Source organism: Hyalella azteca, unplaced genomic scaffold, assembly GCF_000764305.2.
Source record: "Hyalella azteca isolate HAZT.00-mixed unplaced genomic scaffold, Hazt_2.0.2 contig7741, whole genome shotgun sequence".
NCBI classification, from domain to species: domain Eukaryota; kingdom Metazoa; phylum Arthropoda; class Malacostraca; order Amphipoda; family Hyalellidae; genus Hyalella; species Hyalella azteca.
Genome location: NW_025937857.1, coordinates 557,132 through 577,271, shown reverse-complemented (window position 1 = coordinate 577,271; position 20,140 = coordinate 557,132). Strand labels below are relative to the sequence as shown.

General features: G+C 39.4%; 1 protein-coding gene across 1 annotated transcript in view; it reads right to left on the bottom strand.

The window, feature by feature from the left end:
- Window positions 1–2,014: 2,014 nt before the first annotated feature.
- LOC108677038 (serine/threonine-protein kinase NLK2) overlaps window positions 2,015–20,140 on the bottom strand; it is a gene marked incomplete in the record, with an annotated part of 25,116 nt that continues 6,990 nt past the window's right edge. The window contains 7 exon segments of the mRNA XM_018165188.2: window positions 2,015–4,300; window positions 12,216–12,334; window positions 13,155–13,343; window positions 13,747–13,956; window positions 14,796–14,881; window positions 15,874–15,980; window positions 17,228–17,283. Coding sequence (XP_018020677.1) covers window positions 4,246–4,300; window positions 12,216–12,334; window positions 13,155–13,343; window positions 13,747–13,956; window positions 14,796–14,881; window positions 15,874–15,980; window positions 17,228–17,283 — 822 coding nt within the window.

Below are 20,140 nucleotides of genomic sequence, written 5' to 3'. Positions count from 1 at the left end.
AAACAAAGTGTAGAAACTTTTGAAAAGTACATCATGCGTGTGCAGAAACTAAATTGTGAACGGAGGCTCGTCAACCTCGATCAGATTTAAACATGTATTCCACTTACATAAAACTGAACATGCATTCCCAGCTGCCTAAATACTCCGAACGAATCCGCGCGATTTGCCTCACACACAAACTAAAATTGTCCGGATGTAAATTATTAATATCCGATCATATCAATGGATAAACGACACAAAAACACAAAAAGTACGTAGGGCATATGTAGTCGAAATTAACACACTTGCCAAAGACGGGACAGAATTTTCCAAGAAATTTTTCGAGATTCTGTTGATTTAAAATTCAATCAAATAAAGACGTATCGAATGAAATAAAACTAGCGCAATTATAAGAATTGACAAAAATCTTCGAAAATTGACGCAGTAATTCAAACGTTGAACAACTGAAAGACTTAGAGACACTATTCGGCTGAGCGGGCCAATGGCAGTATAGGTACATCACAGATTTGTGTCGTGTCCGTGACAAGCAGATATTGATGGAACAGCGTGAACAGTGTGGCCGTTGAAATAAGTGCTAGGGAAGGATTTTAGATGCAAAAGTAGCAATGTGGTAAGATGTCCGTGTAAATTGAAATTTAGGTTAAAAGGGAAAAAGGGTACTGTTTAGTTTAAGATAATTATAGTTTTTCTGAGGTTGACTTAAGTTTTCATAGGAACAGTTATGCCACAACTTGAGTTTTCTTGGTCACAAAGACTTGAGAAAGACGGTAAACTTTCAGAATGGCGGAAAAGAGCGGCACGAGTGATGTCAGGATTTCAGGGAGCGACTACTGAGCAACGATTTGGATTTCATTTAAAAATTACACAAAATTCATGTTGATTTCACTGAAATACAAATATGAGCATGGCTATTACAAAAACAATGTGCTTACACTGAATACTGAGATGAGAAGAAGCAGCAGTCACTGCAAGATGACACCACAGTGTAATACCACACAACTAATTCGCGCATCCTATTAGCACTGAATACTGATATTAAAAGAGGACTAATCAGTTCAATGACACCGCATCGAAACACGACACAGAGACATCGCTCTCTGTCGTACTTGTCCGAACCATCACTTACAAACGCTTCTTAAAATAAGCTCGACGCTGCTATGCGTAGCTTCACGAACTGTTAAGAGGAGCTAAACCAATAACTCGGTAAGTGCAACTGTTGGCATGAGCGCGGTCTAAAGCCACATTTAAAGCAGTAAAGAAAATCAAGAACAAGATAACACACGGTGACTGTCCTTAATCTGCACAATCACCTGAGCTGGATTATCTTATGACATCTGGTGTTAGAGGTCACACCTTCATCTTTCTACCTGAGCATTTTAAACACATGTTATTTACAACGCTGTTAAATAAAATGTCACAACTTCGTAAATCCAATCAATGAATTATATTTGATTTTAATTCTGGTATGAAGAAGCAGCATTGTGAAAAAATGGCTCTCGTACACAGGTCTAAATTGAATACTTTTGCAGTGAAACAAAGCAAATTTCGAATCGGTCATGGCTAACTTGGACATTTTCAATAAAATTCATCGTGATTCATTGACTTCTAAAATCCAGAGATCACCATGAGCTCATCGATATGTCATTTGTATGACAGTGGATGAAATACAGACACAAGAAAAAACGGTAAGAGCGCCAAAAACTAACGATAATTCTAAACTAAATGCTGGAATGAGATCAGGCTGCGTGAGCACCAGCAGAGTGAGCGGCATCATTACTACAGAAATATACAAACAAAACGCCATTTTATTGCTGCGATTGATTTGACATTCGAAAATCTGGACGAATCTCAGGGGCATTACAAAGGTGAATATTAACTCCATTAATAAGGCTATAGAGCGAAGCAAGTACAATCACGTCGTTCGAATCTTATAAGTGCAATTCAAGACTAACTCATAGATGCACTTAAAATAAAAAAATGGATCGTAGCGTTGTATCGAAATGAATGTTGAATACAAACAATTACTGTATTTTTAATTGCCACCAGAAGCATATGAATGAAATAAGTACCAATTTGCAGCATTCAAATTCCAGTAAAACACAACCATCGTCAAACAGGGCAATCGAAGTAAGGCTTATGCGTAAATCATTAAGCAAGTTAAACATTTCCGAAATGTGTAAATGAATAACGAGCGTTAGCGAATAAAGTAACCACTTAATGTCTAATACTGAAAGTTGATCGGAATCCATTAAAATTAGTTTCAAATTTTTGTTTGAGGTGCGACGAATCATAAAAAAGTATAATAATAATAATAATAATAAAATAATAAAAAGACATTTTCTTAGATAGTTGCTGCCTCAACTATCTAAGCTGAATCGAACACGAAAATTAAATTCTACAAATTCAGTGCAATGTGTACGTAAAAAAAACCCGGTTAGCACCACAAGCGAGTGTGTCAAAATGGCATTTTATACTCAAAATTGAAAAAATTAATCGCACCAGCGATTCATTGCGATGAATGAGAGCGCTTAGAGAGAGTTGTTGGCGTGAACGCGTTAGCTGATCATACTTACATATCAAATCTTAAGAACTAGTCGATATTCGAAAACGAGTATCTGTGTTAGGTTGCAACTAAACTTAACTAAATGATGCACATTACTGCGGACAAGATTAGTTCACTTCGTACCTAATATTACTAGAGGCATTAGTTTTTCAATGTTCTTAACCCGTTAACATTTTTTCTTACCAAGAAGTGTAACACATGAAAGGCGTACCAATACGCCAGTAAATTCAAGCACAACCCATGTAACTCTTGAAAGTAACATATTGCAAGAACGGAGAAAATCTCCGCATTAACTGCAACGATTTTGTATGACCTTATCAAATTACAGACGTTAAATTTATTGCAGATGTGTACACGCTTTCTCTAAAGTAATACCCCTTACACTCAGATAGATTGACCTTTTAGGGGCTTTAAATGTAACGTCTAGAATTTAAATACGACGTTTAAATCGTAATTGATGATTTATATTTCAGTGAACAATTTTCATTCACTTTTGAGCGTCAGAAATGCAAATTCTTGTTCCCATCCACAATAATGTTGAGGTCTGAAAAAAAACGCTGTCACCAAATCCGGTCACATGATTGCAAAAAAATTATGCAATAAAAATATTAGAGAGAATTATACAAAGGAAGCCTAATTCTAGAAACTTGTTCGATGTACTTGTGCCTAAAAAAATTGATTGGCAGTATTAACCTGTAAGCTTGACGTTACCGTGCGTAGCGTCGGCCTGAGGCATCCGTTGTTACATTGCAACGCTTTTAAAGTGCACGGCTACATAAGATTGGACCTTAAACATGATTAACTTAAGATTAAACTTTAACCGTATTAATTTACAAATAGTGCGACAGAGTCTCGTATATTCTATTGCGGGGATCAAAGTCACGCAAATGATTAAGTCCAGAACTAAAACCACGTTCGAGCGAGCTGCCGCTAAGCGGACCTCAGCTTCAAACTAAAATTGAAAATAGTGAGAATTACAAAATTTTATAAGAATTCCTGGCATCTAGGATCACACGTCTAACATTAAAAAACGACAATTTCATAAGAAATTTCCGTATTGAAAAATTATATCAGCTACAGACGAAAGGCTGATCAAGAACAAGAATGGCAAGCGTCAAGCTCTCCATTCACTTCTTAATCTTATGAGCTAAATTGTTATTAATTTCAACACGAGCATCAAGAATAATCACTAATTTCTTGTAATTAACATAATTATCGCATTAACTGCACGTCTTCCATGCACAAATTAATGGATGCACGATTGAATGAAACTATAAATTACGTTCCTACAGCCCAAATCACGGCCCCTCTACACGCATAGCATTGCAGCACATTAAGCAACTGTAGCTAAAGTGCGATTAAATTGAAGATATTATTATTATAGGCAAATTTAAGTAATTATTATTGCCTTAAGATATTCTTTCGGTTGAACCTTACGTTATCTTCAAGCGCCTTAGGTCAAACGGAGCACTACGGGGCTGAACTCTTGCTAGGCTTTTAAATAAATGGTCTAAGTAGACCACCGAATTATGCATAGGTCTCGGTTAGCTAATAGCCTGGCGTATTTTGTAGGCTAGAGGATTAGGTTTGTTAAACTACAGGCATCAGGAGGCCATATTTTGGATCAAGAGAACTAATAAGCTGAAAATTTCGGCCTAATTTTCCTATTTTTTGTGTTGGCGTCAATCCCAGTTGTGGGGTGACGGGGGAAGCTCGGAGGGGTGCGCGACTGTCGAGCTGAAATAAAAGAAATCCATTAATAAATTATTCAAATTATCATAGAAATTATGATTAACAACGTTTAGACAATTATAACAGTTAATACAAGCACAGCAGCTATATACACACTTAACAATTGATGTTATCAGTGATGACGAGAAATGATATTGATGTGAAAAATCAAGGAACAGATGAAGATCGTAAGTAAAGTTAAGATTTTAATGTAAATTTGTGACATAAAAGTTAATACTGGAAAAACTAACAGGAAAATTACATAAAAAAAGAAACCTCAGTGAAAAAAAAAATAAAATGAATAAAATTATTTCACGCATTAAAAAAATTAGAAGAATAGCGATCTAATACTGTCATATGCATATCGTTTAAAATATTTGTTTGGTACAAATTCACTATTACGTCCACAACGTACATTTTTGTACATACAAGTACAAAATTAACTGTACACAAATAACTCAATTGAAGTGCAGTTACTGGCTACAACAAAGTTATATATAATCATGATTACTTGATTAATTCAATGGATTTTATTATAAAGAGAAATCGATGCGCATGCAAGAAAATGGCAAAAAAAAAAAATCTAAAGCGATGGCTTCGTGCTGCCAAAATCACATTGCGGTGCATGCAGTAACTAAGAGAAATTAGTGGCACTTTGTCCAAATAACGATGCACTTTTTGGTTTGGTGCAGGGCCTATACCTTCAAAAAAAGTTAAGAGATCGTAAGTTCATCAGCCAATCATTGATGGCCTTTCAAGCAAAATCCACCCAATCAAAGCCAAGAAAATTGAGCGTAAGTACTTACGTTCACTTAGCGAGTTTTGAAAGTATGGCCCCAGGTTATCTTGACCCAGTTTGACCAGGCTAAATTGTGTCTTAGTGCGCTACAGTCGCTCTTTGCTTGTGCTTTGCATGAGAAAGCGTGTCAAAATTTGGACAACATGACACACTTATTTTATAGTGGACGATCAGGCAGTTAACGAGGCCATTCGAGTGGAAGATCAGGCAGTTAACGAGGCCGTTAGAGTGGACGATCAGGCAGTTAACGAGGCCATTAGAGTGGAAGATCAGGCAGTTAATGAGGCCGTTAGAGTGGACGATCAGGCAGTTAACGAGGCCATTAGAGTGGAAGATCAGGCAGTTAACGAGGCCGTTAGAGTGGATGATCAGGCAGTTAACGAGGCCATTAGAGTGGACGATCAGGCAGTTAACGAGGCCATTCGAGTGGAAGATCAGGCAGTTAACAAGGCCATTAGAGTGCGGAAAATTTTTCTCGTAACTCTGCGAACCACTCACGACAAGCCGTAATGCATCAAAGTGTCATTCTCACGACGAAAAAATTCCAAAGGCAAATACATTGCCAAATTTTTGGACCAAAGGTCAAATTTTTTTCAGCAAGAGTAATGCTAATAAGCTATCCAGGATCGTAAACAGTCGATGGAAAACAAGAAAAAAAATCGTATTCCAGCAACAGCTTCTTAGCACTCCAACTTTTCGTTCCCAAGTACGTTTTTCAGATAAACACACGAAAATAACACGCGAAAACAATCGAGCAACAAATATGGACACTTTCACTATAAACTTTGCATGTTTTTGCACCTAACGGAGTTTATTTCTTGCACAGGAAAACTTTACACTGTCACTGTACAGCGATACGTAATGTTACGTCGTATACAAGGTACAGCACATGTTACAGTTACAACAACGTTAACAGTTCCATTATACAACGTCATTTACGTTATATACAAGTTACAGTTACAACAACGTAACAGTTCCATTATACAACGTCATTTTACGTTACATACACGTTACAGTTACAACAACGTAACAGTACCATCATACAACGTCATTTTACGTTATATACACGTTACAGTTACAACAACGTAACAGTACCATTATACAACGTCATTTTACGTTACATACACGTTACAGTTACATACACGTTAACTGTATCTTGCATGAGCTGGCCCAAAGGAGGGCAAACATACGGAACACGTCCAACGTTACATCCGGGACCCGAAGACGACTTGCCTAGCGACAACTTATAGAGGAAGGACGACGAAGGCGGCGCATCAGCTTGACCGTGGACTACGTAGTCCTAAACTCGTTATAAGGTCAAGGTGTGCCATTATACAAGATCTTTTCACGTTGTACAAACGTTACAATTAAAACTTCACCTCGCTACAACCTAACCTCATTCTACCACCGATGTTCCAACACGCATTGCACATCAAAGGCCAATTCTTGACAAAACATCGAAAGCGAATAGCAGGACTCCATCAAACGATACATCAACTCCTGTGAGTATCCTAACATCACATCAATGAATACATTCAGACCTCGTGAATTGATGTATTGAAGGAAGCATATAGTAGGTAATATAGTTTCGACTACGGACACATTCACGTTGCGTTTACAACATCATTGATGAATTGAGACATACATACCTTCACATTCACTGAGCGAGGCGAGCAGAATCCCAACATAATAAAAATGATTTATTAACCGAAAAACACGCATCAGCACAGCAACGCGATTATATATAGCGATGCCTTACAAGTTAGCACTAGCCTAGGCTATATCACTAGCTAAAGTACTGTTAATGCTGATTTAAGCACCAAGAAGAATACAACATACAGCAACATACAACAACATACAACAACATACAACAACGTACAGCAACATACAGTAACATACAACAACGTACAACAACATACAGCAACATACAACATACAACAACGTACAGCAACATACAGTAACACACAACAACAACGTACAACAACATACAGCAAAATACAACAACAAACAACAACGTACAGCAACATACATTAATATACAACATACATCAACATACATTTAACATACTCATGCAACATACATTTAATGCAAGTACAAAACAACGAGCTGCAACATAAGCAGCAATGCATATGTCAGATATGTGTTTAAATTTGCTACAAAATGCATTTAGCTAGGTTTTTAAATTCATCTATACACAGACGGCAGCACGGGTAATGCTCAGGGCGGCTGAATTAACCGTCTAGAGATGAGCCTAATATACGAAGATCTAGATGTGATGTCATGCATCTAGATCTAGATTTGATGTCATGCATCTATATAGATCTAGATGTCGTGTCATACATCTAGATCTAGATTTAACGTCATGCATCTATATAGATCTAAATGTTATGTTATGCATCTAGATGTGATGTCCGGAAGCCACATAGATCTAGATGTCATGTCATACATCTAGATCTAGATTTAACGTCATGCATCTATATACATAAAGATGTAATGTTATGCATCTAGATCTAGATGTGATGTCCAGCATCTACATAGATCTAGATGTCATGTCGTGCATCTAGATCTCCCAAGTGAACTAGTATTACAGCCAGGGTTACATGTACCTTACATCAAACGTAACATTACAGCCGGTGTTACATGTGCCTTACATCAAACGTAACATTACAGCCAGGGTTACATGTGCCTTACATCAAACGTAACATTACAGCCAGGGTTAAATGTGCCTTACATCAAACGTAACATTACAGCCAGGGTTACATGTGCCTTACATCAAACGTAACATTACAGCCAGGGTTACATGTGCCTTACATCAAACGTAACATTACGGGAAATTTCAACACCAAATATCTCGTTAGTTACCAAACACTGGACGCCCGATGCGAGGGTTGCGGGGCACGATAAATAAATCAATATTAGGCCATGTCATCAATAATATTTTCGCCACTAACATCACTAATACAATCATCATCATCATCATCAGCTAGTATCACCACACACATATTTATCATCTGGCACTTGAACTTCACTTTCATCCTCAATTTTATTCACATTAATGCTAACTAGCAAGCTGCGTTTCGCAACTTACGGAAGGTCTAATGTGCCTTTTTCAAATGAGAAATGGTTTCTTTCTTATATTAACTGAAAACTTGGTTTTTCTTTCAAAATAAACATAAATACTACAACTACAACGACTGCATGATGCAATTTTTTGATGCATGTATCATCGCTAAAAATCGAAATAATGTACACATAGTAACTCTTACATGCATGAAAGAAGTCTTACATTTGAAAAATAAATTATTGATGAAGGCAGGCCTTCAGCGTGCGATAGCAGCAAAAAAATTAAGATAAATAACGCGATGCTCGTAATAACAATAATAATAAGAAAATTACAAGCAACAGAACAAGAAGAATTGAAGAAACTTTGAAACCATAAGAAAGAAACGTAACAATACTGAATAGATAAAGCGATGAGGCGCAATGGAAGGCAAATGCTGAAAAAAAATCAAGTTAACGAACGTGGATAAGAGAAATTTCGAAGTGAGAGAGAGAAATTAAGTCGTTGCTATGAAAATAAAATAATTGAAGTTAACGGAATAAACGCAGTAGGAGAATAATAAGATAGAGAGGTGGGGGAGTAAGGAGGTACAGTAGAGAGGTACAGTAGAGAGGTAGAGGTAGAGAGGTACAGTAGAGAGGTAGAGAGGTACAGTAGAGAGGTAGAGTAGAGAGGTATAGTAGAGAGGTAGAGGTATAAGGAGGTAGAGTAGAGAGATAGAGAGGTTGAGGTATAAGGAAATACAGTAGAGAGGTAGAGGTACAGGTACAAATACAGCAGAGAGGTAGAGGTAGAGAGGTACAGTAGAGAGGTAGAAGTATAAGCAGGTACAGTAGAGGTAGAGGTATAGTAGAGGTATAAAGTACAGTAGAAAGCGTCACTCACTGCAGACCGTCACACGCTGCACAGGAAGCGAAGCAAGACTCAGTTGATAAAAAAGCTAACTTTTTATGTACCAAATAACATCGTCAAGGCGATAAAGCATTTCAATAGTAAAAAAATGCATTTCAATAGTAAAAAAATGCATTTCAATAGTATAAAAATGCATTTCAATAGTAAAAAAATGCATTTTAATAGTAAAAAAATGCATTTCAATAGCAATAAATGCATTTTAATAGTAAAAAATGCATTTCAAGAGCAGGAAAACACAGTTAAAAAGAGCGAGTTTGTAAGAAATAGCAGCATTGTAACAGAACTACACACAGCAGCTTAGTCATGTCTCAGTTCAGCTCCATGTATACATGTGGATTTCTGTATTATTATACAGGGTGAAGTTACAAAGTATGTATTCATGGAGATTTTTGTATTATTATACAGGGTTGAATTACAGAGCGTGAATATGGGAAGCAGAGTACAATGGCAGAATACTGAAATTATAGTTTTATTTGTACATGTTTTGTGGATCTTGTTGAACAAGAGGACTGGGAGGAGGGAGAGTACAATGATAGCTGAGGGAGAGTTTTTGTTAGCTGAGGGAGAGTACAGTGTTAGCTGAGGGAGAGTACAGTGTTAGCTGAGGGAGAGTACAGTGTTAGCTGAGGGAGAGTACAGTGTTAGCCGAGGGAGAGTACAATGATGGTACAATGTTAGTCACTAAGAATTTAAACAGACGAGCAATATTGATCAATAAGTGGGGCTGGTTTGAGTAGAACTGTAGAGCTTCAGCCTGCTGCTCACAAGCGCTGTCAAGTGTAAGTCAAAGCAAAGGAAAAGTTAATCAATTTTTACAAGTCAAAGCTAATGAGAAGCTAATTCATTTGTACAAGTCAAAGCTAATGAGAAGCTAATTCATTTGTAGAAGTCAAAGCTAATGAGAAGCTAATTCATTTGTTACAAGTCAAAGCTAATGAGAAGCTAATTCATTTGTAGAAGTCAAAGCTAATGAGAAGTTAATACATTGTTACAAGTTAAAGCTAATGAGAAGCTAATTCATTGTTATGAGTCAAAGCTAATGAGAAGCTAATTCATTGTTATGAGTCAAAGCTAATGAGAAGCTAATTCATTGTTATGAGTCAAAGCTAATGAGAAGCTAATTCATTTTTACAAGTCAAAGCTAATGAGAAGCTAATTCATTGTTACAAGTCAAAGCTAATGAGAAGCTAATTCATTGTAACGAGTCAAAGCTAATGAGGAGCTAATTCATTGTAACGAGTCAAAGCTAATGAGAAGCTAATTCATTTTTACAAGTCAAAGCTAATAGTTAATGAGATATTAGAGGTCGAATTAACAGTACCAAGAGACCAGCCATAAGCAGAGTGACCAGTTCAACAACCAAAAGCAGTCGGCACATTACTGAATTTTTTCCCACCAAGCATACGACATTGAAATCACGTTGATTAAACGTTGTTTCAGTAAAATCAAGTCTTATTCATCATCGTTTCTACACCAACATCATTTGATTGGAAGTATTTGCATTAGATTGGAATGCCGGGTTTTCCATTTCTGAATCTGAAAATCTTTCTGAAAATCTCGCTTCAAAACCATTAGAAATTTAAATAAACAAGCGTTTCATTTACATTTTAAACACAGTTATTTTGCACGTGAAATAAAACAAATTTTAATGTCATGTATTCTGTAGTGTGCCAGGCCAGTAAGAGGTATGCAAAGTCACCAACTAATTAAATACTGTAACCAAGCCAGCAGTTAATACAGTGGGGGGAAATAAATATTCGTACACTTGAAAAATTGGTATTCAACCAAGTATTAAATTAAAATAATGCGGATTTATTGGTTTGTACGAATACTTTTTTCACCCGAAAAGTGAACATGTTGCATTGTTTTTTGTTGCATTGAGATTTAATTTCTTTTGATAGTATTTTTGAATACTATGCGTCTCTATACATAATTTAAATCACTTTTCCTGTTAAGTTTGTGTACTTACATACATTAAAATACGATTTTTCAAGTGTACGAATATTTATTTCCCCCCACTGTATGAACATATACAAGAGATAATAGAGAAATAACTTGTGATGGCATAAATAGAATAAAGATTTTAATAAGAGCAAAATGTTGAGCGTGCAAAGCTGTAAAAAATGGAGGTTTTCTTGACAAACAGAACGTCGAGTGCAAAAATACCTAGCAAAATGGCCTCTTAGTGGTGAGTTTACCATTAAGTTTACTTTAATACGTAAATGTTTCGTTGAAATTTATTTTAATACATACAAAAAATTTTAATTATGGACAATTACTTGTATACAATAGAACTCTGTTAATGCTATTTTAATGCAATATATCAACAAATAATTTGATTCAATTCAATCCTGCAGTATTTCAATGTAATTTGACTTTATGCATCGCTGCTTCCTACCCTCCTTCATCCTGCGCTATTAACAACAGCAACATTTTTTGTACAAACTCAAGCTGTAGTCTTCATAAAATTGTACTGGATATTCAAGAGTAAGCTCTTTAATGGCCATCGAAGTCCCAAATAAATCCATTACATGACATTCATTACAGTACATTACATTCAAAGAAGTAGATGCAACGTACCAAATAGTTCAATATTGGCGAATGGCGTTCAGAATTATTTGCGCAATATGATACATTCATTTCTTCGATTGATGAGTCCAAAAATAGAATAGACTGCATTCGCTGTTAAGTAATCAATAATTTAAGAGGATGCAATTAAAAAATTAACAAGAGAAGAGTTAATAAGCCTTCACCGAGCTGTGTGCTGGCGGCTAAATAGGATGTGGCCACTAGTTGCGGCCAGTGGACATGTGGCCAGTAAACATGTGGCCAGTAAAAGAGCAAGTCAGTATACAAGTGGCCAGTAAAAGAGCAGGCCAGTAACGTGGCGGCCAGTGAAGGAGTGGCCAATAGATAATCGGCCACTGAAGTAGCGGCCACTAGAACAGTGTCCAAATAACTACCTGGCCACCAGAGTCCCTAAGAAGGCAGGATACCAGGAAGGCAAGGAAGGCAGTACAGCAGAGTCGCCAGGAAGGTAGGATACCAGGAAGGCAGGACACCAGGAAGGCAGGAAGGCAAGGAAGGCAAGGAATGCAGGAAGGCAAGATACCAGGAAGGCATTACCTGGAATAAAGGGAATAGTTTACCTGGAGAAGCTCTTGTATGCAGCAGACTGAGGGTTGATGCAGACAGGCAGACGGTCTCTGCTCATCTGCTTGCTGATGAACTTGTGCATGCGCTCCTTCACCTCGCTCAGAGACCGGATCTAAGGGACATAACCCTAATTACTCATGAAAATATAATAATTATTTAGTAGTTTTATGTATTATTAAACTATTATAATAGTTATATGGAAGATAACCCTTAGAGAGAAGTAGAAGTCTAGCGTCACACCTACGTCACCTCTCTCAGAGACCGGATCTGGGGGACATAATCTTGTTTAGGCGTGCAAATATAATATTTACTCTGTAGTTTTATGCGATATTAAAATATAATAGTAGTTTCGCGAAGAATAAACTTAGAGAGAAGTAAATATCTAGCATTACACCTACCTCACCCCACCTTCAGACCCACGTCACTCCACCCTCACACCACCCCANTAGAGTACCGTACCGACCTCTCAATCTGTCTCTTATACACATCTAGATGTGTATAAGAGACAGGGGTAGGAGAGGGGCATGGGTGTGAGGGGTGGGGGATGAGGGGTGCGTGTGAGGGGAGTGTGGGTGAGGGGCAGTACTTGATGTGTGATGATAAGGAGCAGCAGGATGATAGTTGCCATCATGACTAACATAATCAAATGCCAGCATGGCTGCGAGGATGGTATAGCAATCAGATGGTAATGATAGCTTCTATCACGACTAACATAATGATAATAATATATATAACATGACTACTAACATAATCGAAAGCTAGCATGGCGGCGAGAATGGTATAATAACAAGATGATAAAGATAGCTGGCATCACTACTAACATAATGATAACTAACATCACTACTAATATAATCAAATGGTTCAGCAATAAGATGATAATGATATTTAACATGACTACTAACATAATGATAACGATATTTAACACGACTAACATAATCAAAGGCGAGCATGGCCTGCAGGAGATGTACGGCCTCGTGTGTGGCATTGGCGCCGAGGGCGTAGAGGGAGTTGATGGCGGGGGGCTTGCGGGGGCGCCGCAGCACGTGACTACGCGCGCCCTCTGCACCGTGACGGGCCTCGTGGGGGTCTGGGGTGCCCAGCAGCTCTGTGATCCTGTCCAGCTGTGGGGACAAGAGGGGTTAATTAGGAAGATCTGGTTAATTTAGAATGATTAATTGATGATCTAATTATAAAGCTCTGGTTAATTTAGAGTAGTCCAAGTTAATTTAGAGTAGTCTATGTTAATTTAGAGTAGTCAATTGATGATCTAATTCATTGAGTTCTAGTTAATTTATAGTAATTAATTGGTGATATAATTTGTTAAGATCTGGTTGATTTAGAGTAATTTATTGATGATCTAATTATAAAGCTCTGGTTAATTTAGAGTAATTGATTAACCATCTAAAATTTGGTAAGAATTGGGAGATATAACGTGGCACGGGATGAACGTTATATATAACCTGTATGACCACACACACACACCTGCTGTATGACCACACAGACCTGCTGTATGACCACACAGACCTGCTGTATAGGTGTAGGCGCCTGGAAGAGTATACGGCGCCCCAGCAGCTCGCCGAAGATACATCCCACGGACCAGACGTCGACGGCCTGCGTGTAGTACTTGGCCCCCATCAGCAGCTCAGGGCCGCGGTAGTACTGCGTCACCACCTCCTGGGTCATCTCCCGGCCACCCTCCTCCTCCAGCACCCGCGCCAGCCCGAAGTCGCAGATCTGGGGGCCACGGGTCGGGGTTACAAGGGTCAGGGTTACAAGGGTGGGGGTTACAGGGGTCAGGGTTACAGGGGTCAGAGGGATTATGGCTCCTGCGTCATCTCCCGGCCTCCCCCCTCCTCCAGCACTCGCGCCAGCCCGAAGTCGCAGATCTGGGGGCCACGGGTCGGGGTTACAAGGGTTGGGGTTACAGGGGTCGGGGTTACAGGGGTCGGGGTTACAGGGGTTATGCCTCCTGGGTCATCTCCCGACCTCCCTCCTCCTCCAGCACACGCGCCAGCCCGAAGTCGCAGATCTGGGGGCCACGGGTCGGGGTTACAAGGGTCGGGGTTACAGGGGTCGGGGTTACAGGGGTCAGAGGGGTTATGCCTCCTGGGTCATCTCCCGGCCTCCCTCCTCCTCCAGCACTCGCGCCAGCCCGAAGTCGCAGATCTGGGGGCCACGGGTCAGGGTTACAAGGGTTGGGGTTACAGGGGTCGGGGTTACAAGGGTCAGAGGGGTTATGGCTCCTGGGTCATCTCCCGACCACCCTCCTCCTCAAGCACTCGCGCCAGCCCGAAGTCGCAGATCTGGGGACCACGAGTCGGGGTTACAGGGGTTAGGGTTAGAGGAAATAGGGTTAGAAGGGTCAGGGTTAGAGTGGTTAGGGCTAGGGTTACAGGGGGCAGAGTATGGGGGTGAATGCGAGGTCTGGGGTGAGGGTTAAGGGCGAGGAACCCAGGTCCTCGTCACCAAGCATTTCGGTACGAATAGCATTGAAAAATAGTTGATGTGTTCCCAGAAAAAGGCCTAGATATGATAGTTATGGACACCATCCCCCCAGGAGCGACCATAATCACCTTGAGGATGCAGTTGGAGTTCACCAGGAGGTTGCCAGGCTTGATGTCGCGATGGATGATCCTGGCAGAGTGAAGGTACTTGAGACCTGCACACGGCCCATGGTAATTAGTACTTGTGTAATGGTAATGAGTACTTGTGTAATGGTAATGAGTTCTTATATTATAAATAACTGTGTAAGCATGTCACTCACAAAGCAACGTGGGTCAACATTGTGACTCACTACGATAGCAAAACTCGTAAGTTTTAAGGAAACGCACGCACGAAATAACACGCAGAAACAAACCAAACAATTACACGCAGCAGGAGGCCACGCAGTCGCGTGCGTGGGAACAATCCTTGCAAACGAACACGAAAAAAAATCCGAGAAAATGCCCAAAGTAAAAAATTTACACGAAAAACAATGGTAAAAATTATGTGTTATACACGTAAATCCTGATGCCATTTCATGAGTTGACACTCATGCGTGACCTCGGTCACCCACACACGCAGTGACTCACGCAATGAACACGGAGCGTGCAAACCACACGTCAATGTCGCAACTTTCACTGTTTGATACCGCACTATGTACTTGTTCCTAATTATTAATTATATATCATTAGTCTGCTTAAATCGCAAGTTCACCCACACTTGAAAAACTAAGGCCCGCTGTGTTTTTTATTAATGATTGAGCTGGTCACCGAAACGTTTTCAAACATATACGGTGAATTTATTTCAAGTTTTCTTACTTTTAAAATTCTCATTTCTGATTATATTCACACTATCATTAAACAACACTTATTCCTTCATGACAAGCATACAAATTTGTTAGTATAATTATATATTAATGAGCCACAGGACGTACTTGACTTAGATACATTACGTTTATAATAATTTAACTCTAGCCCTACGAAACACAACGCTTCCGGCTTGGTGCTCGACTGCATAAAAAGCATTTATATGAGTTAGAGAGCTACTTAGAGTACCAAACTCTCAAGTTAGAGTACCGACCTCTCAATATCTGGTAGTTAGAGTACCGACCTCTCAGTATCAGGTAGTTAGAGTACCGACCTCTCAATATCTGGTAGTTAGAGTACCGACCTCTTAGTATCTGGTAGAGGAAGATCTTGATGTGGTCTGATGATAGATTCTGAGGCGACACGATGATTTTGTGCAGATCAGACTCCATGAGCTCCGTCATAACGTAGCTGTAGGAGGTCTTAAGGAACTCTACACTCTACAATAATAAATGATTATAGTATTGGTCACATAGTATTAAAGTACTGTACTGTACAGTAATAATGATTATGATGATTTTTGTAAGATAGTATCAAGGAACTCTACAGTTATAATACTGATGATGTTTGTAAGATGGTCTTAAGGTACTCTACAGTAATAATGATTATGATAATGCTTGTAAGACAGTGAATTCATGCCTTAAGGATATGCATGTCTGTGTCCTTTGAGACTTAGAGGCACAAAAGCCACGGGCTGTCGTAAGATAGAAAGATGAGCTGTTTTCATGCATTCACAATTCGAAATAAGTGTTGAAATATTAACAGAGCGAACGAAACTACGCTTAACACTAAGGAATGGGTAAAATAAACTGACGGTTTACACAAAAAGCAGTGACTATATAATGATGTTATAAAATTATATGTTGATAAACAAATATAAGCTGGTTTATAGAACCAGCTTATATACAGTGGGGGGAAATAAATATTCGTACACTTGAAAAATCGTATTTTAATGTATGTAAGTACACAAACTTAACAGGAAAAGTGATTTAAATTATGTATAGAGACGCATAGTATTCAAAAATACTATCAAAAGAAATTAAATCCTGTCTCTTATACACATCTAGATGTGTATAAGAGACAGCGTTATGGAATGGCCAAGCCAGTCGCCGGACTTAAATCCGATTGAAAATTTGTGGCGGTATTTGAAGATTCAAATTAAGAAAAGGTCCCCAACAAACATTGACAATCTTAAGGTGGTGTGCCAAGAAGAATGGTATAAAATACCAGTCAGCATCTGCAAATCATTGGTCGAGACGTATAGAAATAGACTGGTATCTGTTGAGCTGAATAAAGGGTATTCAACCAAGTATTAAATTAAAATAATGCGGATTTATTGTTTTGTACGAATACTTTTTCATCCGAAAAGTAAACATGTTGCATTGTTTTTTGTTGCATTGAGATTTAATTTCTTTTGATAGTATTTTTGAATACTATGCGTCTCTATACATAATATAAATCACTTCTCCTGTTAAGTTTGTGTACTTACATACATTAAAATACGATTTTTCAAGTGTACGAATATTTATTTCCCCCCACTGTATTATAGCTTACAATGATGAACAATCATAAGCTGGTTTATAAAACCAGCTCAAATATTATAGCTTATAATGATAAACAATTATAAGCTGGTTAAGTTGGGAGCATGTAAAGGATACATCTCTTGGAAGCTGTCGAGCGAAGGAGGTTGTAAGATGTCCAGAGCGCTCAGTACCTGGCAACAGGAAAAGCGTGATCGTCAAAAATAACTTCGACAACAGCACTTCAGAAAAGAATAAAACAGGTCCCACTAACGTAAAAAGTTATTAGCTTACTACACAGTTGAGGTATTGAATGACAATAGTTATGATTCATCATTCGTTCAATTTCGTTATTTACTAATGGTATAGCAAGTGCAGTAGGTCTAGCAAGGCTATCGCTCTAGACACTTATATATGATATAAGAGTCTATAATTGGCTTGTCGTGACAGTTGACTGATATATTTATATAATAATTATATGGGCCAACGTACTTATATAGTACAGCTTATTTTAAAATGTGGGTAAGGTATGTCGTACAGCGCCGAATGTGAATTTTTTTGGAAATAAGAACATAGGAACCACTACGTAGACGAATAAATTATACGTTTTTTTTCTGACGAGAAATACACTTGAATGCAAGTGGTGCAGTAGTGGGAGATGTTAATTATATCATGTGGTGCAGTAGTGGTGATGTTAAGTATAAGATGTGGTGCAGTAGTGGTGATGTGGTGCAGTAGTGGTGATGTGGTGCAGTAGTGGTGATGTGGTGCAGTAGTGGTGATGTGGTGCAGTAGTGGTGATGTGGTGCAGTAGTGGTGATGTGGTGCAGTAGTGGTGATGTGGTGCAGTAGTGGTGATGTGGTGCAGTAGTGGTGATGTGGTGCAGTAGTGGTGATGTGGTGCAGTAGTGGTGATGTGGTGCAGTAGTGGTGATGTGGTGCAGTAGTGGTGATGTGGTGCAGTAGTGGTGATGTGGTGCAGTAGTGGTGATGTGGTGCAGTAGTGGTGATGTGGTGCAGTAGTGGTGATGTGGTGCAGTAGTGGTGATGTGGTGCAGTAGTGGTGATGTGGTGCAGTAGTGGTGATGTGGTGCAGTAGTGGTGATGTGGTGCAGTAGTGGTGATGTGGTGCAGTAGTGGTGATGTGGTGCAGTAGTGGTGATGTGGTGCAGTAGTGGTGATNGAGACAGAGACATGTTACACCTGAGGGTCTGTTACAGACCTGCGGGGTGAGACAGAGACATGTTACACCTGAGGGTCTGTTACAGACCTGCGGGGCGAGACAGAGACATGTTACACCTGAGGATCTGTTACAGACCTGCGGGGCGAGACAGAGACATGTTACACCTGAGGGTCTGTTACAGACCTGCGGAGTGAGACAGAAACACGTCACATGTTGCACCTGAGGGTCTGTTACAGACCTGCGAGGTGAGACAGAGACATGTTACACCTGAGGGTCTGTTACAGACCTGCGGGGTGAGACAGAGACATGTTACACCTGAGGGTCTGTTACAGACCTGCGGGACGAGACAGAGACATGCTGCACCTGAGGGTCTGTTACAGACCTGCGGGGTGAGACAGACACACGTCACATGTTGCACCTGAGGGTCTGTTACAGACCTGCGGGGTGAGACAGACACACGTCACATGTTGCACCTGAGGGTCTGTTACAGACCTGCGGGGTTGAGACAGACACACCAGTAAAAGGGCCACTTCAAACGCTGTCTGTTCAAGTTAATAATAAATGTAAAAAAACGCTGCAAAATAAAAAAGATGCTGAAGGCCATGATTGTTTGATGATTCATTAATTGAAATATTTAGAAACACGTCCATTTATGCGTGATATAAGTACATAATTGTTAATTATAGAAGACATTTCTACTGATAATAAGAGTATTGTATACGAAGTAAATTCAACACGTGGCTCCATGATATACCAGAGGCAAGACTTCATTAATGAAGCTCTGGAGAAAGATTAATCAATTTTGAACAAAAAATTAGAAAACAAACGTATGACTATCAGACACGACTGGCAATTGGCCACCATCAATTGGCAATTGACAACATTAATTGCCAGTTGGTAAGACTAATTGGCACTTGTTCATCGTCATTTGCAATTGGCTATTGGCCATCATCAAATGACAATTGCTCATCAATAATTGAGATAAAAAGAACAAATATTACAGTTTCAAACACTAAAGAACTCATGACAGCCATAACCTCTGAATGGAAATAATCAGCGTGTGTGATAATATAATAAATATTAATTAATATTAATTATTGGTAATTAATATTAATAATTATTATTAATAATAGTATTAAATATTGGTGGCCCCTGGGCGCCATGACAGGCGGACGGGGCGCGGGGCGTGACGGTAAATATCGTAATTGTGCCAGCACTGATGCGCGTGGGCGTGACGGTAAATATCGTAATTGTGCCAGCACTGATGCGTGTGGGCGTGACGGTAAATATCGTAATTGTGCCAGCACTGATGCGCGTGGGCGTGACGGTAAATATCGTAATTGTGCCAGCACTGATGCGTGTGGGCGTGACGGTAAATATCGTAATTGTGCCAGCACTGATGCGCGTGGGCGTGACGGTAAATATCGTAATTGTGCCAGCACTGATGCGCGGGGGCGTGACNGTAGAGCTGCACGCAGAACACGCGCGTAGAGCTGCACGTAGAACACGCGCGTAGAGCTGCACGTAGAACACGCGCGTAGAGCTGCACGTAGAACACGCGCGTAGAAATAGCAAGTAACGAGGAAGTAAGAGTAAGAGTTTTTACCTTCAAGGTGGAGGCTTGACAGGGACGTCTGTGAGCGACAACTGTAGTGAACAGCGAAAGCTAAACAAGTCGCTGTATATTATAACATACATATACTACAATAAAATATTTATATTAATATAGAATTTATATAAAATGAATTATTTATGTTATTATATACATACAGTGACAAAAACAGCAGCTGCAGCAAGGCAATAGCAGGGTATCATGTGAGGGTATCATGTGAGGGCATCATGTGAGGGTATCATGTGAGGGTATCATG